General features: G+C 39.1%; 1 protein-coding gene across 1 annotated transcript in view; it reads left to right on the forward strand.

Annotated features, from left to right (window-relative positions):
• LOC124589805 (X-ray repair cross-complementing protein 5-like) overlaps positions 1-27269 on the forward strand; it is a 138936-nt gene that overhangs the window by 59428 nt on the left and 52239 nt on the right. The window contains exons 6-9 of the mRNA XM_047131592.1: positions 6506-6689; positions 16602-16741; positions 16829-16966; positions 23046-23185. Of these exons, the coding sequence (XP_046987548.1) occupies positions 6506-6689; positions 16602-16741; positions 16829-16966; positions 23046-23185 (602 nt within the window). The remainder of the gene's footprint in view (positions 1-6505; positions 6690-16601; positions 16742-16828; positions 16967-23045; positions 23186-27269) is intronic.

A 27269-nucleotide genomic window follows, 5' to 3' on the forward strand; every position in this document is an offset into this window, starting at 1 on the left:
AGTGATAGTCAGAAGGGGCAAGATCGGGACTATATGGAGGATGATCCAGTACTTCAAATTTGAGTTCCTGGAGCTATTCAGCAGTGTGCGTACGGGCATTGTCGCACAACAGCACACCACCTTTTGACAGCAATCCTCGGCCTTTGCTTCGAATTGCAGGCTTTAGCCTAGCAGTAAGCATCTTACTGTAATGTACACTGTTTATAGTTGTGCCTCTTTCCCTATAATGTTCCAGTACTGGACATTGTGCGTCCCAAAAAACCGTAAGTATCAGTTCTCCTGCGGATGGTTGGGTCTTGAACGTTTTCTTGCATGGCGAATTTGGATGTTTCCATTCCATACTCTGCTGTTTACTCTCTGGCTCATAATGATGGATCCATATTTCATAACCAGTAATGATACTGTCTAAGAAGTTGTCCTCTTCGTTACCACAGTGATCCAATTTTATTTATTTATTTATTTATTTTTTTTAATTTTTTTTTACTTTTTTTTTTTTTTCTTCCAGATGTCCAAGCGTGTTTGTGTATGCAACTGTGTGAGTTGTTTTGGGACCCATCTTGCACAAACCTTATGAAACCCAAGTCTGTTGTGGATGATTTCGTAGGCAGAACCGTGACTAATTTGCAGACAATGTGCCACTTCGTCAATAGTTAATGGTTTGTGCTACCGTTTCGGAATTTTTCAGTCCATTCATAGACACTTCGTTGTGGCAAAACACTGTTCCCGTACTGCACCGAAAGTCTTTGATGAATTTCGGCCCCTGATACACCTTCCAACCACAAAAAGTGGATCCCTGAACATTGCTCTTCTTTGGTGCAAATAGACAGCGGAGCAGCCATGATTAACAGCATGGTAGTGATAACAAAACTAACCTAGCAGCTTGAAAACTGCAAAGATATAACAACAAATAAACAAAGCATGTGTCATCAACCTAAACTGACAGTACTACCAAAATAAAAAAAAGTAACTAAATTTCGGATAATAATTGACTTGCCCTCGTATTAACAGAGAAATTGTTGGGGGCTATATGGAGACAATAAGCGTGGATTTAATGTTGTTACACAGTAAAACCTGCAGCTGCTTTGCGACTTCTATATGAGAACTAGTGCATATTCACAATATTCATTTAATATTGTCTATTTTGCTTCATGTTGAAGCTGTGAGTGAGGCACATTCAGAAAATATGTAAAGGAAAGCATCCAGTTCCCGTCACAGATTGTGGTTTGTATATTGTTGTTGAGGTCTTCAGTCCAAAAGACTGGTTTCGTGCAACTCTCCAAGCTACTGTATCCTGTTCAAGTCTCTTCATCTCCAAATAACTACTTCGACCTACATCTTTCAGAATCTGCTTGCTGTATTCATATCTTGGTATCCCTGTACGATTTTTACCCTTCCCCCCTCCCCACTTCCCTCCAGTACTGGATTGGTAATCCCTTGATGTCTCAAAATGTACCCTATCAACCAATTCCTTCTTTTAGTCAAGTTGTACCACCAATTTCTTGTCTCTCCAATTCTATTCAGTACTTCTTCATTATTAAATGAAATCATTCTGCTTTTGGCTGTTTAAATAACATTATATGTGAATGGGAAAGCAATTCATAATTCTGTTCATAAGCATTTTATAACAAAAGTGTCATATTGAATATTTACACCCATTTTTCTTTTTATAACATTATTTACAAATTATTATTGTCTTCTGTCATGATTTTACTTCTTCATTAATTTCCATGAATTGAAATTGCCTACAGTGTAACTATCAACACTGCACTGTCAAAAAGAGTTTGTGGTCTCCCCCCCCCCCCCCCCCCCCCCTCCTCTCTCATCTGCTTCTCATCGAACGTGTATAGCCGAGCTAGATTTGCACATGGACAAGGATGATCCAACAAGAGCAGTACTTGGGAAATTAGAACAATGCACACTGATCTTTTGATGATGGCCATTTGAAAGCATTATCAGGATCATGAGGTGTCCTAAAGGACATTTATTATCTGTCCCACCAACCACTGATTGTCGTACACACAAGAAATGAAGTGGCTCGCTATGAAGTCTTGTAATGTATACTGTGATCTCTGCATTTCACACACAGTAACAGGCTGCATTTTGTGGAGAACCATTCTTGCAATGTATGTGCCACTCCGAGATGCAACCCAGTAGTGACTTGATTGAATTCCTACCACAGGGTTAACGGCAGGCCACTCTTTGCATCAACAGCTTCGTGCTGGAGATTAAATCTTGTTGAAAGATGTTTACAGAGACGGCCTACCCATCACACACACTTTTTCCATGCCCTGTTGCTGAAAATATCCTGCGCTATGGATGTGGTGCTAATACCATTATTTGAAGACCAAGATATTTCTGCAGTACCTCTGACTGATTTCAAACAACTGTGAAGTGTTTTTCACTTTTCTTGTATACCATCTACTTATGTCTTTTTTTCATAGCCCACACATCTCTCTCTTTCACTATTGTATTTCCTCACTGACACTGTATCTAACAAAAAGTTCAAACCAAACATAAAACACAATGCAGAATGGTTTATGTGCAAGTTCTCACTTGTTTGTTATAAACAGAAGAGCACAGGAAATAGTGTTGCCAGTATGCGTATTTTACACTAGAAATTCAGTGTTGTGAAAAATTCAGAATGTTGAAAATTTTTTAATACTTTACACAGAAAAATATTGCCCACTGTGTTAGCACAGTCTACTAACACATTAACCAAACAGTATTTTGTGTATTTCTCAAAAGTTTTCAGATGGAGGTTTTCAAGTAAATAATTCGTAAAAACTTATAAAAATGCAATTTCTTATATTTTTAGTAATAAATATTTACATAATGCAGATAGCTGGAGTGGAGAAGATACTCTTTATAATTACATCAGTAGTATCTGGTAATATGACGGAAAAAATAGTGTTCTGTGACTTTCAAAATTGCTAAAAAAAAAATTCATCCACGGTGTATACGACCTAGGACAACCAGAAAATCTGGGAAAAACCCAAGAATTTTTTCGTCCGGGAGAAAACCGGGTAAAACCTGAAAATTTTTTGGAATTCCGGGAATTTTAGCTTTCAGTTAAATTTTTTTAGTTTTGACTGGTAAGAACTAATTCTCTAGCAAAGAATTTTACTCTATCCTGCTACTGGAGAATGATACTGCAGCAATAAAATATAAACAAGAGGGAAAAAAAATAAAACTTCAGTGGCAAAGGAGATGCGCCATTTACAACAACAAAACACCGTGCACGCACAAGCGTCTGCAAACAGCAGAAATATGTCAAAGGCCGTAGGGCAAAGACTATGTAATACTTCGTACAAATAAACTGCTCGCTATGAGTAGAGGTCCTATAGGAGCCTTAAGCCTAGTTTACACGACGACATTGGGTTGCACCACTCGTTGCGTGGATGAGTTGCACGCATGTGGTTTCACATATGACTGTAGGCACGGCGACACCAGTATACAGTTCAGTTTTGTCGTTTTGTGGGTACCTGAGTCGTGTCTGAAATGAAAGTTTTGGCAGCTGCATGTTGCACTAGTTGTGATGGAATTAAAGCTTGTCTCGTGGAATTACTGCATAAGAAAAAAATAAGAAACGTGTTTCGATTCGTGACTCGATGAAAAAAAGACGTCAGCTCGGTTGCTCAGCATCCTTGCTGAAATAATTTATAACAGAAGATCCAAGAAGTTCTTTTAATTGTCTTAGAATGTCACCAGAACTGTTCCCATTTCTTCTAAATAGAGTTAATTATGCAATAAGGAATAAAGGTACTATAATGCATGAAGCACTGTCACCAGAACTGAATTTACATATCATATTGCGTGCATTACAATCGAGAACACTCGGCATGCTATAAGGTATGGTTTTAGTTGGTGATGATGCTTTTTCATTAACACCAATAATTATTAATATTAGCAACAATAATTATTTGAAGCAGGCTGCATTAAGAAGAGAATGGTTTGCAAACTTCTCTCCTGAAGATAGCTCTGTACACTGGCAATGTTTCAAAATTCTAACATATGTGAGTGGGGAGCTGTGCAGCGATGTTTTAAATAGGTGACTATTGAATAAAGAATGCAGCTTCTGAAATTTGTATAGCCTTCCCTCCTGTCAACAATATTCCTTAACAAAGAGTTGGCCAACTCGAACAATGGGATTTTAGTCTTGTAGACGGGAGCATTGCCACAGCTATAATTACACTTCCCTCTATTTTTCTTAATTCAGTTGTATATGTGCTCTTAACTCAATAAATTTTGCCCTGCAGCTCAGGTATTGTCAAACCATCTGTGTTATGATTGCACATGATGGTCTCAGCAGCAGCAATATGTTGCTTATTTTTGCCGGCCGTTGTGGTTAAGCAGTTCTAGGCGGTTCAGTCTGGAACCGTGCTGCTGCTACAGTCGCAGGTTCAAATCCTGCCCTGGACATGGATGTGTGTGCTGTCCTTAGGTTAGTTAGTTCTAAGTCTAGGGGACTGATGACCTTAGATGTTAAGTCCCATAGTGCTTAGAGCCATTTGAACCATTTGTTGCTTATTGTTCTAATCAGCATTAGTGAAATCCCACAAACACCTATGCAAAGCATAGATATCCAAAAAGCGAACATTATTCTCCGCTCCCCGCTTCATATTTCAGTGTGTGTACACTCTACAAACACACGTAACCCCAAAACTCATGCAACTAGTGTCGCCAAAGTTGGAACGTGCCAGAAGTGTTTAGTTTCGCCAATGAGTTGCGCAAATGCGCAGCGCGCATGTGCAGTGGCCAGTAGCGCAGTTGCTTGCAACCTAGTGTCGTTGTGTAAACTAGGCTTTAGCTATGAGCGTGACGTCACAACTGTTCACATTAGATTTGTTTGACCATTTGCCAGCGGCCTCATGCACATGCTCAGTTGACTTGCGTGTGAGCAGTACCTTCTCCTCCTTCCCGCGCTTCAGTCTGGTACTGCGCGACCGCTACGGTCGCAGGTTCAAATCCTGAATTGGGCATGGATGTATGTGATGTCCTTAGGTTAGTTAGGTTTAAGTAGCTCTAAGTTCTAGGGGACTGATGACCTCAGATGTTAAGTCCCATAGTGCTCAGAGCCATTTAGAGCGTTTAAAACTGAACACTTTGAGGACCAGCCACTTAAAAGAATTTCGAGCCCAGAAGACCAGACATTTATGTCATAATTTTAAATTTACTGGCACATTGATGTGATGTATCTCAAAGTATAACACACACAAGAAAAGATCAATATTACATGTGAAAGCTTAGCTTCTTTTGTAGCTTTTTAATCTTAGAGACCAATTTTATATGTGAAACCTTAGCTTTTCTTGTAGCTATATCATGTATATTAATGTAAAGCGTTAACTTTTCCTCTTTGTGTGTTCACACTTCGTAACAGTGATCTTGCTATTGGCTGACTATAACACGTGTCCTATGCTCTGCTGTCATTGGCTGGTGAGATCACGTGGCATGAGATACAACTGGTTTACAAAAGGACACCTCAATCTCGATTTCAATGCTCCGGAAACTAAAGCGCTGTGTTCGTTGCAGTTCGAATTTATACTTTCGTAATACAAAAATATGCAGCGTTTATGTTGCTGCACATCAAAGGTCTTTCCAAAAAAAAATTTCTGGGAAGTTCTGTGCCAGTGTATAAAATGTTAACCATTCAAGAGATTGATAAGTTTTGCAGTTCCGAGGGAAAAATCTACAGAAAACCTACTGTCACTTAGCACGGAAAAAGTGTATTTTCGCCCGGGAAAAATCATATTTTTTAATTGGGATATTTAGGAAAAATCCAGGAATAATCCAGGAATTTTTTTTCCTTATCCCCATATATACCCTGTCATCGTAAGTTTGTAAGTTAAAGGAATCCAATAAGTGTGCAATTGTCAATTGCATTTGAACACACTAAGAGGTAGCTTTAACACAAAACATCTGCCAGGTCTCCCGTACTTTTGGTTTGATCATTTTTTTTTATATGGAAATCATTTCTCTAATTTAATAAACAGTTATTGTTTACATAAAATTTTACTTTATCCAAAACTAGTTTTTTTTTTTGCAACAGATCTAGTTTCATCCCTTTAGTTTTCATGTGACGTGTTGTAAGGCTGTTATGGATACTGTTAAATTTGTATCTGTGCTGGTATATGTGATCAGTGATTGTGATTTTTCTGTAGTCGTTGAGAGAGAACAATGCATTCAATTGTACTGTCCACAAATTATTTAGTATGAAAATGTTCAACTGTATTTGTTCTCAAAAAGCGGTATTTGTTCTCAAAAAGTGCTCCTGTCCTTAACAAGTGTTAAATGACAAACCAAATTTTGTTCCCCTCTGTTGAATTCATATTTACATTGACTCTGTTGATTGCTAATGTTTTTGTAATGTGACTTGTCAGTTATTTGGTCTGGGAGTTCCTAAAAATCTACATTAACTTGCAGGGTTGAGTTTGCTCATTTTTTCTTACTCGTAAGTCATTAATGTTGTTATCATTCACTTTTAGCATTTGTTATTTCTCTTGACTAGATTTCTGAGGACACATTTCCCACTTGGGACAGAGACAGCAATAGTGCGATGATTGTGCGAGAAACGAGTTACTTCTTGAATCCCGATGCCGATGATGAAGACAACATGGCTACAGGAGAAGCAGTCGATGAAAAAGATGTGTGTTCTGCCTACTTTCTTGGAGCAACCATTGTGCCCACAAGTGGTAGGGTAACACACAATTTTTGTTTTTGACTAAAGTTGTAACCGGAATATTGAAACACTTTGAGCATTCATTTTTGCAGCCATTTTTATCAGTTTTGATGAATACGTGATTATTGACGTTATATTTGTCTCTGTCGTTTGTAACTGGTTTGTTTGGAGAAAGTGGTTACTTCAATTACTGCTGATTGACACTTATTTAATGTGGCATGTTCTCGAGACACATCTCATCCACTTGCGGCAGTCTTACAAGTTATTTACTATGCATTGTTCATACTTCATTAAATTTTCATTCCTTTGACTGGCCAAGTAAGTTCACTGATCTGTCAGGCAGGTGCTTCATAAATCATCTTCACCTCATGGTAATCAGTTAATTGTTGCTTGATGCTATGAATAAATTTTAAATAGCTTTACACATTGTGGTGTCACCGCCAGACACCACACTTGCTAGGTGGTAGCCTTTAAATCGGCCGCGGTCCGTTAGTATACATCGGACCCGCGTCTCGCCACTATCAGTGATTGCAGACCGAGCGCCGCCACACGGCAGGTCTGGTCTAGAAAGACTCCCTAGCACTCGTCCCAGTTGTACAGCCAACTTTGCTAGCGATGGTTCACTGTCTAGATACGCTCTCATTTGCCGAGACGACAGTTTAGCATAGCCTTCAGCTACATCATTTGCTACGACCTAGCAAGGCGCCATATTCAGTTACTACTTCAAGACTGTATTCTGAACAGATAATATTGTGACTCATGTACCGTCAAGAGCTACGTTCATCATTAATGGATTAAAGTTTAGTATCAAACTAATTACGTCTGCTTTCTGAATTCTAATTACTTGTCATGTTCCAGACCTCACGTCAGTATAGTTCTTCCCTTCTCACGCCAGCCTGCGTGAGCTGAAATGCGTGCATTTCGGCCTCCACTAGTAACACGGTGTTGGCTCTTCTGCCAACACAACACACATCATCAAAGGAGATTCTCATATTTTGCTATTTTATTTTCACTGTGTACACTGATGATGACCTATTTAGTAAACTCACACTAGTAATAATATCAGTTAGTAAACTTGCATGACTATGATGAATTTAAATTACGTGAACAAGTGGCGTGGTCCATGCTCAACAAATGTCCAATTGAAACTGTACACTAGTGACTGTGTATTGCTGCTGCTCAGAGCATATATTAATGATTAATTACATAGGTTTGACTGCACTGTACTATAACTCATCACTCACTCACTAGTATAGTAATTATACTCTTTGAATGCACAATCGGACTGACAAACCTGATGTCTGTGCATAATGTTGGCTTACAATGTGAAAGTAACTCAGTGAATGTGCAGTCGGGACTGGCTTTGGATACAGCAGAGTGTGTGCTGATTTGATACTTCTTGGCAGATTGAAATTGTGTACTGCACTGGCATTCGAATATGGGACCAGTGCCTTCTGGTTGCTAATGCTCAACCTGCCCTCGCAGCTGCACTACTGCCAGTACTTCTTTCCCTACCTTCCAAACTTCACAGCAGCTCTCCTGAACATGTTACAGGACTGTCACTCCTCAGAGAAAGGAAATCGCAGAGAAATGGCTCAGGCACAGCCCCTTTCCTTCTTGGTACCATAGGACTGAGCCTACTTGTCCTGTGTGTATATATCAAGAAATGTTCAAATATCAGAAAAACACTACATACCCTGTTTTTGACAGTTTGATTCTTAAGGGCTTGAGACAGTTGCAATAAATTGGAGTTTTTCTTGCATGTTTCACTTTACTGCCTCTTGCGAGCATTGGGTCGTATGAATAAAGAAGAGAACATTCTCACGACCTCCCCTCCTTCTTGAGAAGGTTCTTTGTGTATGTTGTCTGCTGTGTCCAGCACAGAACATGTGTAATGTTACATGTCATTCAACCCTCTAAAACAGGCAAACTGTTCAGTGTTAAAAATATGGAGCTGGCATCTGTGTGTTCTGGAAAAGTTGCATTACATTTCAATTTTACTTTTAAGTGTGGCAACAAATTATTTGAGACAATTACAGACAGCTTGAAAAAATGCATTTTCTTGCAATGTAACCGAATTTTCAACAGCCAGTAAACTTTTTTACTGCTGAAGTTAGGTGAACACATTATATAAACAAAATCTTAAAATTACATGACTTTTCATCTACTTGAAACCTTAACTCTGTCAGTTTCTTCTAACACGAGATAATTTTAGTTAAATGCAACACATAATGTTCCACTTGCATGTCAAGTACGTATGCAGTTGCCCGTGTGGTTCGTTATGAGAAACAGATCGCCAAGTTTTTAATAACCCAGATATTAATTTCTCTGCTGTGCATAGCCATTTCCAACATAACAAAATATAAGATTTATGCGGTGAGAAAACGTGATGATTAACACGTGACTGACATAGTTGTCTGGTGTATATCTAAGTTTTCGTGTACATCAGTCTGAAAACTTGATTCTGGTAACCAGCAACAAAAATGTTTTAATTTTCACTTCATTTGGAAGATTGTCCCTCTTCTTTCATGATTTTCAGGGAGAAATTTCACCAGGCAAATAATGTTTTATTGTTAAACCCATATAAATTTCTACAGTTTCTCTCTTCACTATTTCTTTGAGCTACATATGTCTGTTTTTGCCTTCCAGGCATTATAAATCCTGCCAGTTTTACTAAAAATCTCAGTAAAACTTAACCTCAAAATAACTTACTCAGCTCAAAGTATGCTACAGAGCTGACTTCAAAAAATGGAGAATGTTCTCCATTTGTGAGAAGCCCCTCTAGTTTTATTCATATGAAATGGAGAATATTTTTTGTTTTGATTTACTTCCCCACACTTTTACTCATGCTGAGAATATTCTCTGATGAAGTATTTACACCGACTCACTTTATTCGTGCGAACCTGTGAATGCTCACCGATACTTTTAGTACAAAGTATATTCTCCATTTTATTCATACGACCCATTAACTGTTTCTGAGTGGTCATTATAGTTGATCTTTCTTCTTGTGGGGGGAGGGGGGGGGAGGGGAGGGGAGATAAGTGACTAGGAAAGAGGAAAGAGGATTGTAAGGGGAGAGAATATGGGACAGGAGGGGGCGGGATCCTAACATTGCGAGTGGGGAAACTGTGTATTATTGGTGATATGCAAACTGAGATGCCATTATGCTAGAAAGGTGGTGCAATCTATCTATGCTTCATTTGTTTGATGAAAGAGATAAGCCCCATCAATAGATTTCCAAATCCGCAACTCCTGTCAAGATATTTATACTTGCCTTGATTTGTTCTGTCTAGTTTTGTGGGGCCACAGCTTCATATGTATGAGCTGATTTGAACATGGTTTAAGAAAAAACAATAATGTTCATGTATTATCCATTCTGCGCACAACAAAAGCATGTTGTTCCACTTGAACACAGCCACCACACTACGAGCGGATGCTGAAAAGTCCTTAGTTTTATAAAGAAAAAATGCTGTTATGGGTTTGAAATAATTTATTAATATAATTAGTGATCATATTCCCCCTTGAACTTGGACATTAATGGTATCTTTGCCCCAACTTCTTAGCCTATCTAAAATTAATTTTTTGCTTATGCTGCAAACCTCTCATCCACAGCCTTTCTGGCTTCCTCAGTGTTCACCTTCCCATCAGCTGTTTCTTGAGGTGTGGAAACAGTAGTCTGAGGGGCCATATCAGGTTTATCGGGTGGATCTTTGAGGTTTTCAGAGTGCAGAACTGCCAGTTTTTGCTGTGTGATGGACACCCTGTGAAGGGGGTCATTGTCGTCCAGAAACAAGATTCCTTTTATCAGCTTTCATCAACAATTGGAGGCCAGTTGTTGCTTCAGTTTGTCGAGAAGTTCAACGTAGTACTTCATCATGATGGTTTTACCAAGTTGTAAGTGATTAATGTACACCCATATCCATACTTTGCATACCACTGCAAGATGCATGGCAGAGGTTACATCCCATTGTACCAATTATTAGGGTTTCTTCCTTTTCCATTCACGTATGGAACATGGGGAAGAATGGTTTGAATGCCTCTGTGTGTGCTATGATTATTCTAATTTTATCCTCATCTTCCCAATGCGAGTGGTACATAGGGTGTTGTTGTATTCCTAGAGTCATCATTTAAACTCAGTTCTTGAAACTTTGTTAGTAGACTTTCTCGGAACACTTCATGGCTACCTTCAAGAGCCTGCCAGATCAGTTATTTCAACATCTCAATGATGCGCTGCCACGGGTCAAACATACCTGTGATCATTTGTGCTGCCCTTCTGTGTATACATTCATTATCCCCTGTTAGTCCTATTACTTGAATAATATTCTAGAATGAGTAGCACGAGTGATTCGTAAGCAGTCTCTTTTGTAGACTAATTGCACTTCTCCAGTATTCTACTCATAAAATGTCTTATATGGAGTGTTCTTCTATATGTCACTGAAACATGGACTATGAGGAAGAAAGATTGGATTGGAAATATGTTAAGAAAGAATGACGGACTCATAAAAACAGTTTTAGAAGGTTATGTAGAAGGGAAAAGGAAGCGAGGAAGGAAGAGATTCCAGATACTAGATGACATGATGGACGGTACAACATACAGCAGCCTTAAGAAGGAAGCAAAGGATCACAGAAAATGGAGAGGCAAAGGACCTGCTAATATAGCAGATAACTGATAATGAGGAGTATTCTACTAATAAACGGAAGAGTACCATCTGCTTTACCCTGCAACTGAGCCTATATGATCATTCCATTTCGCATCCTCACAAAGTTTTACACCCATGTATTTGTATGAGTTGGTCAATTCCAGCTGTGACTCATTGATGATGTTATATTCATAGAATACTATGTTTTTCTGTTTTGTGAAGTGCATAATTTTACATTTCTGAACATTTAAAGCAAGTTGCCAATCTTTGCACCACTTTGAAATATTTTCAGTATCTGGCTGAATATTGATTGCAGCTTTTTTCAAACTGTACTTCACTATAGATAAATGCCTCATCTGCAAAAAGTCTGAGGTTACTATTAATATTTTCTGCAAGGTTATTAATATACAACATGAACAGCAAGACTCCCAACACACTTCCCTGGGGCACCCTGAAGTTACTCCTACATCTGACAGTGACTCTCCATCCAGGATAACATGCTGTGTCCTCCCTGCAAGAAGTCCTCAATCCAGTCACTTGATACACCATATGATCAGTCTTTTGACAATAAGCGTTGGTGTGGTACTGTGTCAAATACTTTTCAGAAATCAAGAAACACTGCATCTACCTGGTAGTGTTGGTCTGAAGTTTTAGTATGTCCTGTGAGAAAAGTATGTGTTGGGTTTCACCTTTGTCGAGGAATGCATGCTGGTGGGCATGAAGAAGGTCTTTCTGTTCAAGATACCTCAGAATGTGCTCTAAGATTCTGTGACAAATTAGTGTCAAAGTTATTGGACGATAGTTTTGTGGATCACTTTTACTACTCTTCCTGCACACATGTGTTCCTGTATTTCCTTTCAACTACTGTGCACAGTTTTTTTGTTTGAGGGATATACAGTAGATTACAATTAGAAGAGAGGCTAACCCAGCTGCAAATTCAATGTAGAATCTGATATAGATTCCATTGGGTCCAGAAGCATTGTTCAATTTTAATGATTTCAACTGTTTGTCAACACCACTGATGCCAATACTGATGATTTCACTCATATTTTCAGTAGTATGAGTATTAAATTGGGGCAGTTCTGGGTTTTCCTTTGTAAAGGAACATTTGAAAAGAGAGTTAATCATTTCAGCTTTTATTTTGGTTTCCTCAGTTTCAGTTCCTGTTCTATTCGCTAGTGACTGGACACTAAATTTTGGTGCCACTAACAGCCTTTACATAGAACCAGAATGTTTTTGGGTTTTGTGAAAGATCATTTGACAGTACTCTGTTATGGCAGTCATTGAAGGATTAATGCACTGCCCTCTTGACAGCCAAACACGTTTCATTCGGCGTCTATTTATCTATAGCCTACACTTTGTTTTACACCTGTTGTGCGTCCGCAGCTCGTTGTCGTGCAGTAGCGTTCTCGCTTCCCACGCCCGGGTTCGATTCCCAGCGGGGTCAGGAATTTTCTCTGCCTCGTGATGACTGGGTGTTGTGTGATGTCCTTAGGTTAGTTAGGTTTAAGTAGTTCTAAGTTCTAGGGGACTGATGACCATAGCTGTTAAGTCCCATAGTGCTCAGAGCCACCTGTTGTGCAGTAATCTCTGTTTCTTTAGAAGTGTCTTTACAGTGACTGTTTACCATGGAGGTCCCTCCCATTATGAACTGTTCTACTGGGTACATATCTGTCTAGTGCATGGTCAATTATTCTTTCGATTTTGAGTGATAGTTCCTCCACATGTTCCTGCCCTATGCTGTAAGTTTCAAGTTCCTCATTGAGGGATGACACTACTGCTTTTTTAAATGTAGTTTTCTGAACATATTTGTCTTCTTGCTTGTTTTAGTTGCCTTTTGTACTTCGGTAATAATTGTTACCACAACCATGTCATAAACACTGATAACCAGTTTCGATGCGGATGTCCTCCAGGAGGTTAGGTCTATTTCTTGCTATTAGATTCAATGTATTTCCATCATGAGTTTGGTTCCAAACTATCTAAACTAGGTAGATTTTAGAGAAGGTATTTAGTAAAGTTTCACAATATGTCTTATCATGCCCATCACTAACAGAACTGTAATTTTCACAATTGATTGTTAGATGATTAAAGTAGACATACAAAATTGTCAAAATCAAAATGAACACAAACACAGATACGAGGGGCATTTGAAAAGTCCATGCAAAATCCGAGAGATGGCACCACCAGCATGTATTGCGGTCATGTTTAGTTAGAAGCATCTTTGGAAAGAACGCACACCAAGTTTTAGACATATTGGTCTATTTCTTTGTGTATGGCATTCATGTGAATCAAGGAAGTTGAGTGATTGTCAAAAAATGGACGAAAAAGAATTTCATGTGGTGATTAAACATTACTTTATGAAACGCAAAATGCCTCAGGAGACTAAAGAGAAGCTTGATAAACATTATGGTGACTCTGTACCTTCGATTAGAACAGTTTATAAGTGGTTTCAAAATTTTCCGAGTGGCCATATGGGCACAAGTGATGTCGAACATTCTGGACGCCCTGTGGAAGTTATGGCTCCAGAAATCATTGATAAAATCCACGATATGGTGATGGATGACAAAAGAGTTAAGGTGCGTGAGATTGCTAGTACTGTGGGCATCTCAAATGAATGGGTACATAATATTTTGCATAAACATTTGGACATGAGAAAGCTATCCACAAGATGGGTTCCGCGATTGCTCACACTTGACCAAAAACAGAGTCGTGTGAAGTGTTGCAAAGATGGTTTGCAGCTGTTCAGGAAGAATCTGCAGGACTTTAAGCATTGTTTCATCACTGTGGATGAAACATGGATACATTACTATACTCCTGAGACCAACAACAATCTAAACAGTGGGTTACCAAGGGAGAATCTGCACCAAAGAAGGTAAAGATCATTCCTTCGTCCGGAAAGGTTATGGCGACTGTCTTTTGGAATTCACAAGGGATAATCCTCATCAAATATCTGGAAAAGGGTAAAACTATTACAGGTGCATATTATTCATCGTTACTGGATGTTTGAAAACCAAGCTGCAAGAAAAAAGTCCTTTTCCATTATGAAAATGCACCAGCTAACACCTCAGCAGTTGTGGTTGCAAAATTAATGGAAATTAGGATTCCAACTCATTTCACACTGGTGATGTAATTGTAGGATGTTATGTTTTCTGTATTTTGTGAAGTCCACAACTTCACATTTTTGAACATTTAAGCAAGCTACAAATCTGTGCATCACTTTGAAATCTGATCAAGATCTGACTGGACATTTATGCAGGTTTTTTCGCAAAGCATTGAGTTGTCTCTGGTCCCTTACTTCCTTGTAAAGGGCCCTTAGACCTGCCACCAACACACCACACACAGTTGAGTGGATGAGCGGTGGAATACTCAGCACTTTCTGCAGAGCAGACAGAATCCATTGGAGAGGATAGTAGTTGAGCTACCTTTCGTAGCTGTGGCATGCAGCAGTTGAAGTTTCTTCCAGCCACCCTGACACAGTGAGTTTGCACAACTGTACGGACTATCCTAGTACGCCTCTCTCCTCAATCCATATTCCTATTCGCACATCAGCCCACTTGGTAAGTACCCTAAACTCAAACAGCATTGCAGAGGCTCTCCAACGCAGCATTGAAAATAACAGGTAACCTTGCATGAAACCGAAGCATAGGTATTGATGTGTTGGTAAATGTGCCAACACCTTGTAGATAGAGGAGGCCGAAATCTAACGCAGACGGGCGTGAATTCTGGAACAGGATAAGTAGTGAATTCTCATAAGAAAAGTATGCAGCTCCTCGAATACTTAACTTTTATTTATCCTTTGTTGTTTACAGCATTCTTGATGAGACATTTCATACGATAACTTTCAAACTATGTAAGGCTAATGGCGCCTTGCTAGGTCGTAGCCATGGACTTAGCTGAAGGCTATTCTAACTGTCTCTCGGCAAATGAGAGAAAGGCTTCGTCAGTGTAGTCGCTAGCAAAGTCGTCGTACAACTGGGCGAGCGCTATATCGTATCTCGAGACCTGCCTTGTGGTGGCGCTCGGTCTGCGATCACACAGTGGCGACACGCGGGTCCGACATGTACTAGTGGACCGCGGCCGATTTAAGCTACCACCTAGCAAGTGTGGTGTCTGGCGGTGACACCACAGGTATATTAATCAAATGACACTCTATGGTTCCAGAGAACCTCCCATTTCGTACGATACTGAGGTGGTATTTCAGTAGAGTTGGAGAGGCTCTGCAGTTCCGTTCGAGTTTAGGGAGAATACCAAGTAGGCTGAGACGTGAATGGGAACTGGGATTGATGAGGGAGGCATATTAGGGTAGAATGAGATCTCATTCTGGAAACATCCCCCAGGCTGTGGCTAAGCCATGTCTCCGCAGTATCCTTTCTTTCAGGAGTGCTAGTTCTGCAAGGTTCGCAGGAGAGCTTCTGTAAAGTTTGGAAGGTAGGAGAGGAGATACTGGCAGAAGTAAGGCTGTGAGGACCGGGCATGAGTCGTGCTTTGGTAGCTCAGTTGGTAGAGCACTTTCCCGCGAAAGGCAAAGGTCCCGAGTTCGAGTCTCGGTCGGGCATACAGTTTTAATCTGCCAGGAAGTTTAATATTAGGGTAGTCCATGCAGTTCTGCAAAGCCACTGTGCAAGGATGGCATAGTGGTTAGCACATGTGGCTAGTGAGTCTGAGACCCTGGTTCGAATCCCAGGGTAAGTACAAATTTTCATTCATCGCTTCAGTCTGCATATGTGCATCTTGGACTTGAAAAGATCTGTGAAACCATTTAGTTTCATTTGATAGTGAGAGAAAAGCTTGATAGAAAATTTAGATTTCTTGATGATAACTTTTCGTTTCAAACTGTTGTCAAGGTCTTGCTCTCTAACAGGCGAGTGTAACAGAGTTGAAAACTGTTGACAGTATATACTACTATTGTTGAAGCAGGAAACTAAAGAGAACTTAATATCACAGTTACAATATGTGTAAAACATAGTATTACAACACAGCAACTGAATCCGCAAGAAATAAGACTACATCTTACAGTAAAATTTCAAACGCTGACTTCAAAGAAACAGACCATTGAGTCGGGAAAAAATGGAGTTATTGCACTAACCATATAAGTACCTACACTAATAAGGGGGAAACAATTTTCTTAAGATATATTTGCTGCCGAAGTTAATAGAATATACAACTTACAGCGCCCCATTTTATTGCAAATTTTGTACACACAATACGTCTTGAGTGTCCATATCTTGGCACTTATTTGTACTCCTCGTATTTGCCACTTGGTTACATTACTCATTTTATTGCAGAGGTGGACGAACAGGCAATGTCGTACAGTTCTCCAGCAAAGTCACTGACTGTGTTGTGTTTCACAGCAGCAAAAAATGTGCCTCAGTACCTGTTCATGGGCAATGGTGTCCTGTACTTCACTCTCCAGAATGGCAGAACAGTAAGTCCAATGCTTCTCTATCACTAGATCCTCACATATGTGCATCTTTTTTCAATTTGTTTTCAATTTTGTATCCCCCATCCTTAGGAGGCTGGCTCTGCGTTCTCTGCTGTTATCCAAGCCATGCAGAATTTAGATATGGTAGCTGTTGTTCGAAGAGTGTATCAGAGTAACTCTCACCCCTATGTGGGTGTACTCTTCCCAAAGATTGAAAACAGATTCGAGGTAAGCTGAAAGGTAAAATATTTTGTAAAATTAATTTTTAAATTTTTTCCACATTGGCTTGTAGTGTTGTTTTTCTTCTTTGCATAATTTTCATGTGTACTGGTTAACATTTCTTGATATTTTATACTTAATCTATATATATATATATATATATATATATATATATATATATATTTCACAACTAATTTTACGATTCATTGGTCAAACACACACACACACACACACACACACACACAGTCATGTAAAACTTCTTTAAACGACATCATAGTTGCCATTGATTATAGAAATTATCCATTTTTACTATTGCAATTTAGACCTTAAGGTAATTATCAATGGGTATAGTACAAAAAACTGCTTTAGCTAGTGTCAGATTTTAAAAATCATCTAACATGTACACGTCGTCATCATGTCGGTGCCTGTTAACAATGTTATAGTCTCCAACATAAATCCCAAATAATTACTGTTCTCATGTAAACGGTGTACAAGAACAGTAGTTTGTAGGGATTTATGTTAAAAATGGTGACATTGTTAATGGGCTCAGACACAATGATGGCATTTTTGAAGTCTGACATGTGCTAAAGCACAGTCCTTTGCAGTGTACCACTTGATAATGGCTGAAGTGCCTAAATTGGAATAATGAAAATACCTCTAAATAATTTCTACAGTCAATGTCAACTACATTGTCTTTGGAAAACAAACTTTTTTTTACAGCAAATACATTTGGCGTCCAACATAATTGTGGCAGGAAGAGAACCTCGTACCACCAAAAGTACTTGCTAGTGCACAGCAGCTAAACAGTCATCACAGGGTGAACTATGTTTGGACAGAAATTTTTGATACACATTAATAACACTCAACAATAATTTGTTAAATGATACATTGCACTGTTGAACTTTAGCATGAAGGTGAGGCATGGCAGTGTTGTTAAAAGTTAATTCGCACTTCTAAGCATGACCACTGATCTGTTTCTGAATTCAGTGAACAATGGGTAACTTAACTAGTGGTGGTTCAGTTGGGCTGTGCTGGTTACGGCAGTAAGTAAGTCCTGATGTTGTTTCAGGACACTGTTCATAAACCTAATGTGACCTGCAGCAGGTATTGATCAGATGCTGTATCAAACCCTGAGTTGGTCTCTAGTCCATTTATAACCACTGTTGACAGATGAATGTTCACTTGAGAACTATTTTTGTATCATCAGGCAGAAACCCCCTGTGACATTGGAATCATTACTATGGAAGATGGATAGGACTAGTTGAGTGACGTATGGTGTAAGCGTAACGTAGTCCATTTTACGTATGCCTATGTTGTGCCAAACTGGAGGCAGGCCTCAGCATATGGTGCCCTTTCAGTGTATGGCTCAGTACTCTCTCTTCTGGTGTCCCTCTTTTGAAGTGGCCAAGGAGCTGAAAACTGAAATCTTCCATGTGTAAATTTTGTTCAATCTTGTTTCCCTTTGGCTGAGTTATATGTCCACTTAAAGGTACATTGGTGCTAGATGTAAAGTTTCAACATCTTCTACTTACCACTGTGAAGTCCTCTGTTACTTGGAAACTGACGCAGCAGAATTAAGAATTTTTTTACGATCCATAAGTATCGTGGATAATGCAGATTTGGCAAGTTCATACTTTCTGGCAGTTGTCCTTTTCTTCAGTACACATCAGTTTGCTTCCTTCAGGATTTTTAGTTTTATTTGCAGACCTATGCTTGCTTCCTATCAGTCATGTCCCCTCTTTTACTGCTGGCAACTTAACGTTACTCACACTTGCTCAATTCTCCCCCCCCCCCCCCCCAAAAAAAATGCCTATTTCAACACAGAATTGAATTTGTAGATCATAGCTTATCATTCATGCTGTCAGAGTTGCAATTGTTACTTACGCAGCTCTTAACAGTGAGAGTGGGGTGGAGTTGAAAGTTCGGGTTAAATGAAAAAAAAATCTAATGACGTAATGGACTAAAAACAGTTCAGAATTGAGGAGCGTTTTCACAAAACTCGCTTTATTCTCTCTCTCTCTCTCTCTCTCTCTCTCTCTCTCTCTCTCTCTCTCTCTCTCTTTTATGATAAAATAGCTTTTTTTCTTTAACACCTACTGTTCATCTTCCTCTTCAAGCTGATGCAGCCAGCTTTAGCAAAACTTGCTTTATTCTGCACTTATAGAACATAGAATACAGCCTGTTTCTGCAAAACTCACCTCATGCATATGTAGGAGTTTTTTTTCAAAACTTGCTTGATGCTACTTGGTTTGCCAAAGATGTTAGAGGTACCGTATTTTACGGATTGTAAGCTACACCTTTTTCTTCAAAAATTGCCTCCAAAATTTAGGGGCATCTTATATTTGAAATTAATATAAAAATGTGCAGCGTTTGATTTAAAATTCCTGCCAGTCTTAAAAATGGCCATACATTTGATGCCGCAGGAGACCTTTCTCTGTCTGGCAACAATGGATTCAACTGCCAGCAGCAGTGCACTAATGTGACAAACATGAGTTGCGGCGATTCACAAGCTTGCTAACACTGCCTTCCTCCTGCCCCATCATTACAAACCCAGAACACTGTCTAGCCTATGATGCAGCGTTGCAGTCTACAGTGTCAGTGAAAGTGATTTGTGTTATCAGTAACAGTACAATATTTTTGTTAGTAGCTAGTTTCATAATGGAAAAAAAATAAAAGGTATTCATGTGGTGTGTGTTATAAATTTAAAGTAATAGCATATGCAGAACAACATGGGAACAGACCTGCTGAGCAGCATTTCAGCCAGCCACTCACAGAAAAAAACCATTCACGATTAGCGGGCTAGTAAAGAAGAACTGAAAAAAAAATGAGAAAGACTAAATGTGCAAATAGAGGACTGAATGCAAAATGGCCAAAATATTATGGTGATGTATTGAAATTGATTCAAGGGCATTGTCAAAGTGGCATTGGAATTAATACAAGAATGACTCAGATACATGCTAGTGCTACGGTAGGACTTTAACAGTCTTGTAGGATGGAGTTGATAGGTGCTACAGGTTTATGAAGCATGTGAACCAAATCCAAAGTATCTCAGAACATACCACAAGAATATGAAGAGAGAATATTATCTTTCGATTGCTTTATTATTCAATATTGAAAGAAAACCAGTATGCAACTAAGCCAAGTAGCAAATATGGACGAAACTCCTCTGATATTTGATGTACCGAGTAACAGATCTGTGCCATGAAAGGTGCTAAAATTGTAACTATGAAAACAAGTGGACATAAAAAAAATAACTACACTATTGTCCTTTCAAGTTGTGCTGATGGTACTAAACTTAATTCAGTGATCACTTTCGGGCAGAAAGACTGCCAAAACTTTCTGTAATACCGCCAGGTGTTGTTGTTCACATACATGACGAGGGTGGGATGAACAAGGCTGATATGAATTTGTGGGTTAGTAGTGTATGGCAGAGAAGGAAAGGTACTTGATTGAATAAGTGTTCTCTTCTTGTGCTAGATCAGTTTAATAGTCATTTAAAAAATTCTGCAAAAGAGAAACTGAGACAGGGATATGTAGAGCTTTCTATATTTCTGGGAGGACTTATCATACTTCACAATTGCAGCCACTTGATGTCACAATAAATAAACCGTTAAAGTGTATGTGAGAGAGGAATATAACAAATGAATGATGGATGAATTCATGCCAAAAGGAGCTTTAAAACAACCCACAAACTAGTGTGTCAGTGGATAAAACAGATGTGGTCTAGGGTGAGAAAGGACAACTTTGTTAAATCTTTCAAGAAGTGTGGACAAATAACACTCAATATGGCAGTGAAGACTGTCTTATAGATGAAGAGGACAACGATGAAGAGGAAGAAGAAGAAAGTTCAGATGGTAGTTTTCAGGGGTTTTAAAGGTCAGTTCAGTTTTATTAACTAAGAATATTTTTTAGTCTGGCTTTGCATTCTAATAATAAAAATATTATTTAAAAAAAATTGGTTAAAAATTAAGATGCAACTTATAGCCCATAGTGTATTATAGTCCTTGAAAAGCGCTATATTCTTCAGGAGATACAGAAAGCAAGATGCATTGCTTTTGTCATACATGGAAATCTGAGCACCAGCTAGATGTGTTGTATCAGGCTGTCTGTCAGGTATAAGATAAAACTTAGAGATGGCTCCCAAATACCAATTTGCGCTGCTACATTTCAAAAAATAACACTTATATCGTGGGATCGCATAGGCCGAATTGCTCAGCGCTGCACGACATGAACAAAGATGTGGCTCAAGAGCAACTTAAGCCGACGTAGTTATGATCGAAGAAGTGAAACAGCACATTTTGAAGTGTAAGTGTAGAGCGTCTCATTACAGCTGATGGAAAATAAGTACGTCATATTTGCCCAAATGTTAAATGTAAATATAATGTGGGAAAATTTTTGCAAAGACAAAGACAGCTGGGTAATAAAAGTTGTTGTGTGTCATAATTTAAGACAGTGTTTTATAAGAATTTTAATCTTGGCTTTGGCTACTCTCACAATGACACCTATTCAACGCGCAAGGAGCTCCGACAGAAAAAATAGAGATAGCAAAAAATGAAGAGTGCCAGGAAGTGCGTAAAATTAACAAATACTCTGAGGACACTGTAAAAATTGTCTTCAATATGCAATGAAATGCAACGAAGTGAACCTCTGACAAACCTCTCTACTGGAGAAGTATTTTTACACACAACAGGTATGCTTCAGTAATCTGACTGTGGTGATACATGAATCAAAACAAGAGGATTGAAACTTTAGCTTTTTTTCAGGCTCGACGAGCAACAACCAGAACAAGAATTCTATAATGCTCTATGTCCTGCCACATTTTATGAAATGCATAAGAGTGTTCTCTGAACTTACCCACTGTTTTCTTATTTGTGGACACAGTTTCATACCACTGGATCATGTATTAGATAGAGTTGAGAAGAAATATCAGAATAAAGAAGAGATCATATCACCTCGTGAATACAGGAATATTCTGACGAAGTTTGGGAAAGTACTGGTGTGGGGAGGAGACTGGTTTTCCCACAGATTCAGATGGATTTCTAATGAAATATTGGAATCTACCTTGCCTTTCTAACCGATGGATACATGAGCAATAACTTACAGACAAACCAGTGGTGAGATTGTGCATGGTGCTAAAACAACTTATTTCTGTAGATCGCAAGTATGTTATGATGTTTAGAAGGACATTCGTTCATTCAGAGCATGAAACATGCAGCAGTTATTCCCAAGATAAACAATATGAGTGCAGAAAAGAAGGGTGCATTGAAACTAATGTGTTTCCAATACTAAGGATGCAGTGACTTTCTACAATGACATACTCTCTGCAAGTGGTGAGAAATATGAAGATCAGGACAGCTCACAGAGAATTTATGAGGGTGAAGTCCCCTGAAAATATGTAGAAGAGAAAAAAGAAATATTATTTTAAAACTTAAATGTAAAAAAATAGGCATTTATTATTCAGGTGTCACTGATCTAGTTTGAGTGTAAAGCAAGTTTTGAAAAAGAAAACTGTTTTTCTTCTTCCAGGAGTTGATGAACTATGAAAAATTTTATGTATATGCAAACACTATCATTAACTTTTCCAGAACTGTACAAAATTTGTTAGTTGTAAAATTTTCTTCCCTCTAAACTTGCTTGTTAATTAAATAAATGTGTCTTCTATAAAATGTTATTTTTTGCATAATGTGAGTCCTGCCATATATCAGTGCCGGGAGTGAAATCTTGTTCGTGTTAACTAAGTGTTCACCTTAAGTGAGTTCGTACTGCCCCTAGACGTACATTAAGATGAAAGAAGCTACCCAAGCCTCCAGAACTATTGGTTTTTTCTTCAGCGGGGGGGGAGAGGGATATTTTGGGACAGGTTAAAAAAAGGGCACCAATTCTGTCACATAATTTTATAGCTACCTACCAGAAAACCTGTTCCATAATTTTATAGTTTTCTCTGGTGAATTTTCCTTTTGATGCAGATCATAAGTATATATTGTTTATGAATTTGTGATGGTATAATTGCCATGTCAACATTTTATATGATACATGAGATTTCTGTTTTCTTCTGTTAACATTTTTTTTTTCTTCTCAATTTTAACAGTATCTCATATACACAGAGCTACCATTTGCAGAGGACGTTCGTGACGACTTGATTCTTGAACCGTTGGATCGAGAGATAAATGCACTGACACCTGAGCAACTAAGTGTTGTAGACGAACTGATTGATTCCATGGACTTAATGTGAGTGTGTGCCCTTCAGTTGTTGCAAAAGGAGGCGAGACTCTTTGTATTTTTCCTGTTTTTCTGCAAAAAATCTTGCATTATGGATACAGTCAGTCTTTCACCCATTCAGTTGCTACATCAATTGGTGTAAGTGTGGTATGCCAACAACTTTCCTGTAGACAGAGAATGTCTTATGCTAACTGACATTGTGTTCATTTCCTAAACTTTAACTATGTGACTGTGACATTCTAATTTTTAAGAACCTTTTTATTACTGTGATAAAACTTCCGAAAATGCATTGGAGTTATTATTTTGTAGCTTACCTTTGCAGCCAGTAGTGTTAGAATAAAGAGTCATCCTCTCCCTATATATATATATATATAAGGTCTGTATATGTGAGGATGGATATGTGTGTGTGTGTGTGTGTGTGTGCGCGCGAGTGTATACCCGTCCTTTTTTCCCCCTAAGGTAAGTCTTTCCGCTCCCGGGATTGGAATGACTCCTTACCCTCTCCCTTAAAACCCACATCCTTTCGTCTTTCCCTCTCCTTCCCTCTTTCCTGATGAGGCAACAGTTTGTTGCGAAAGCTTGAATTTTGTGTGTATGTTTGTGTTTGTTTGTGTGTCTATCGACCTGCCAGCGCTTTCGTTCGGTAAGTCACCTCATCTTTGTTTCCTTTGGATTCTAAGGAGCAATTTCTATCCGTCTTTCTTTCTTTCCTTCTCCACCACCATCATCTTCTTCTTCTTCTTCTTCTTCTTCTTCTTCTTCTTCTTCTTCGAAGGAGCAGGTGATTCCCTATTTCTAGTCTCACAAGCTGACTTTGTGGACTAACTCTCTTCAGTTAGAAGAAGAGGAAGAGGAAGATTTGAAGGTCAGTGCTATGAGATTAGTTTCCCAAGGCTGTGGAATGCATTTCTCAAAAATATTTGAAAAACCACACTTTGAAGATTTTTGAGTATTGTTAAGTATTAAACAGTTTGAGCAATGTGACAGAGGATCCAGGAGCTGGATGCGTACCGTGTAAGTCGTGTATTTGAGAAAGTCACTGGTTCATTTGTTGCTAGTACCGATGTTTCTTTATTAGTTTTTATTTCCTTTCTGTTTTTATTATGAAATGAAAATATTAATAACCTTGAATCATAACTTTTTAATGATCGTTATTCTTTATATTGCAAATTGCATGATAAGAAATTAAAATTTAATGCAGAGAACTGAAATGTCTAATTGTTAAATAAAGAAATTATACATATCAGTAATACTTTCAGTTTCTAGAAACAAAACAACTATTTTATTTGATGTTTAGCATTTTTTAAACAATTCTAATGCATTGTGAATACTTTCATCAATATGTTTGGTTACACATTTGCTGAAGGGTCACTGGAAGCGGTCACACCCATTAAATGTCTGGTGAATGTGTACAGAGCAATTTAAAGTAGAATGCTGATATAAAGCTAATGACAGGTAAGGCAAATGCCAGACTGAGAGACATTGGAAGAACCCTCAGGGAGTGTAGTCCACCCTCTGTGGAGGTATTTTACAAAACCTCCACTCATTGTATACTTGAGTATTGCTTAATAGTTTGGGTCGCTTACCAGAAAAGATTTATAGATGAAATAGAGAAGATCTAAAGAAGAGCAGCGTATTTGATCACACATTCGTGCAGTAAGTGTGATACTGTCACGGAGATGTTTGTTCAACTCCAATGGCTGGTGCTGCAAGAGAAGTGTCAGGCATTGTGAGGCAGATCTCAGTTAAAATTCTGAGGGTGAATGTGTCAAGAAGGGTCAACGAGTACATTCTTCCTCGTTTGCACATTTTGTGAGAAGACAGTGAAGGTAAGGTTAAAGATTTAAGCTCATATGGAGGCTTAACAGCAATGGTGTCTGGAACAGGAAAGATGCGAAGTGACAGCTGCGAGGTGGAATCCAAAATTTTCGGTATTGGTACTGCCATCTGGAAAGTAGGATTGGTAGATCTCTGCACCGCTAGGTGGCGAGAGCTGCATATCTGATGAGTCAGTGTGCAGTGTGGCATTCACTTAGGAGGACGTGTTTCATGTCCATGGCGATTTTACGATGGATCCGCGAACAGAACAGCGCGTGTGTATCAAATTCTGTGCAAATCTCGGAAAAGTGCTTCGGAGACCCTTGCAATGATTCAACAACTGTTTGGGGGACAGAGCATGAGCCGTGCGCGTACAGACGTTGAAGATGGTGCTCACGCTGGAAGACCCTTTAGCCCCACAAGACGAGACATTGTTGCCAAACTTCAATAATTGTTTCGTGCGGACTGATCTCAAACCATTCGAGACCTTGTGGATGAAGTGGGTATTGGCTTTGGAACATGTCAACAAATGTTGACTGATGAATACATCGTGTCGCTGCTAAATTTGTGCCAAGGATCTTGACTGCCAAACAGAAGGCACAGTGTGTTGAAGTGTGCACGGACCTTCGTCACACCTCATCTGATCCAACCTTCTTGTCACGGGTTATCACCAGCGATGAGAGCTGGATTTACGGTTATGACCCAAAGACAAAGCAATAATCGTCCCAGTGGAAGAGCCCGAGCTCTCCAAGACCCAGAAAAATAAGACAGGTGAAGAGCCTTAACATCATTTTCTTTAATACCAAGGGAATTGTGCACAAAGAATTCGTCCCACCCAACCAAACAGTGAATCCCGCGTACTACTGTGACATTTTGCGACGCCTCCATGAAAACTTGTGGTGACGATGGCCCGAACTTGGCGTCAAGGGAACTGGCTGCTGCATCATGACAACGTGCCCTGTAACACATACTTGCTCACCAGGACCTTTTCGGCAAAAAAACTTCGAGGGTGATGGTAACCATTAGTCCAAAGGTAAGGTCTTCAACAGATGGCAGCACCAGTCCCAAAAATTTTGGATAGCACCTCGTTTATACTAAATTCCCTCTGCCATGCACCAAAACGTGGCTCGTGGTGTATAGATGTAGGTGTAGATGGCCCATTTCACACCACTTCAGTGTCCATTGCAATTTTGGGATGATGACGCTATGAAATAATTCCTGTGTGATTCCTAGGGAGCTGAAAAATTCACAATTTCCATGCAAATTCTGCCTCAAAAATGAAAAACCATGAAGTACAAATCATACAGTGGAAAATCCAAGATAGAATGTAACAGTGCTATGAGAAGGAAAGTTGCTACTCACCGTATAGTGTAGATGCTGAGTCACAGTAGGCACAACAAAAAGACTCTCACAATTAAAGCTGTCAGTGATTAACACCTTCGTCAACAATAGAGACACACACACACACACACACACACGAATTCTGGGCAATTGAATGCTCCGTATAAGATACATACTGTGCAACGCAACGGAGTATTTAGCCATGGGATGTAGAGGTTGGGCCTGAATTATCTTATGGTACTGCCAACATCAGCAAGAAATTGGGCGGTAACCATTACCGAATGCTTTGTGTTGTACATTGCATGCTGTTTTGTTTTCTTATTTTGGACTGAATAAAGAAACTAATCCTGGTCCATCACCAAGTTAGGTTGTGACCATCAAAACAGCAGAAGGGATCAGCGAATCCTATGTCCCTATGTCAGTTCAGCTTTCACAGAAAAACAGAACATGGTTGTAGGCTGGCCACTTTGTGAGAGGGAGGCAGGGCTTTTTCCTCTACATTGTTCCTCACCCAGCTGGTGGTCAAAATTCTTATTTGTGTATGTCTGCAATAGTCTGCCAGGTTATACTGTCTACACTCTGTGCACTATAGTGTGACTAGAAAACAAAACCTGTTACTGTATTTCAGCTGTGCCAAAAGTATTCCCCTGACTTGTGAATAGAGTTATTTTCAGTTCTACTTTACGTTAAATACCTTGTTGGTTCTACCTGTAGCAGTGTTAAGTATGGGTCGCATTTCTATGGATGCCCACAAAAGGTCAAAATCACTGTGAGAAACATATTAAGTCGGAAGTGTCACAATGATGCTGCTTGTCAACATAAACAATCATTTGTTGAAAGCTTTAATAGATCCATGGAAGGAAACAAGTAAATGCTATTTAGGAAGAAAAAGCTGGTGAAGTTTTTGCAAAAGCAAACATTCTGGCCAAGAAGC

Source organism: Schistocerca americana, unplaced genomic scaffold (genome assembly GCF_021461395.2).
Source record: "Schistocerca americana isolate TAMUIC-IGC-003095 unplaced genomic scaffold, iqSchAmer2.1 HiC_scaffold_73, whole genome shotgun sequence".
Lineage (NCBI taxonomy): Eukaryota > Metazoa > Arthropoda > Insecta > Orthoptera > Acrididae > Schistocerca > Schistocerca americana.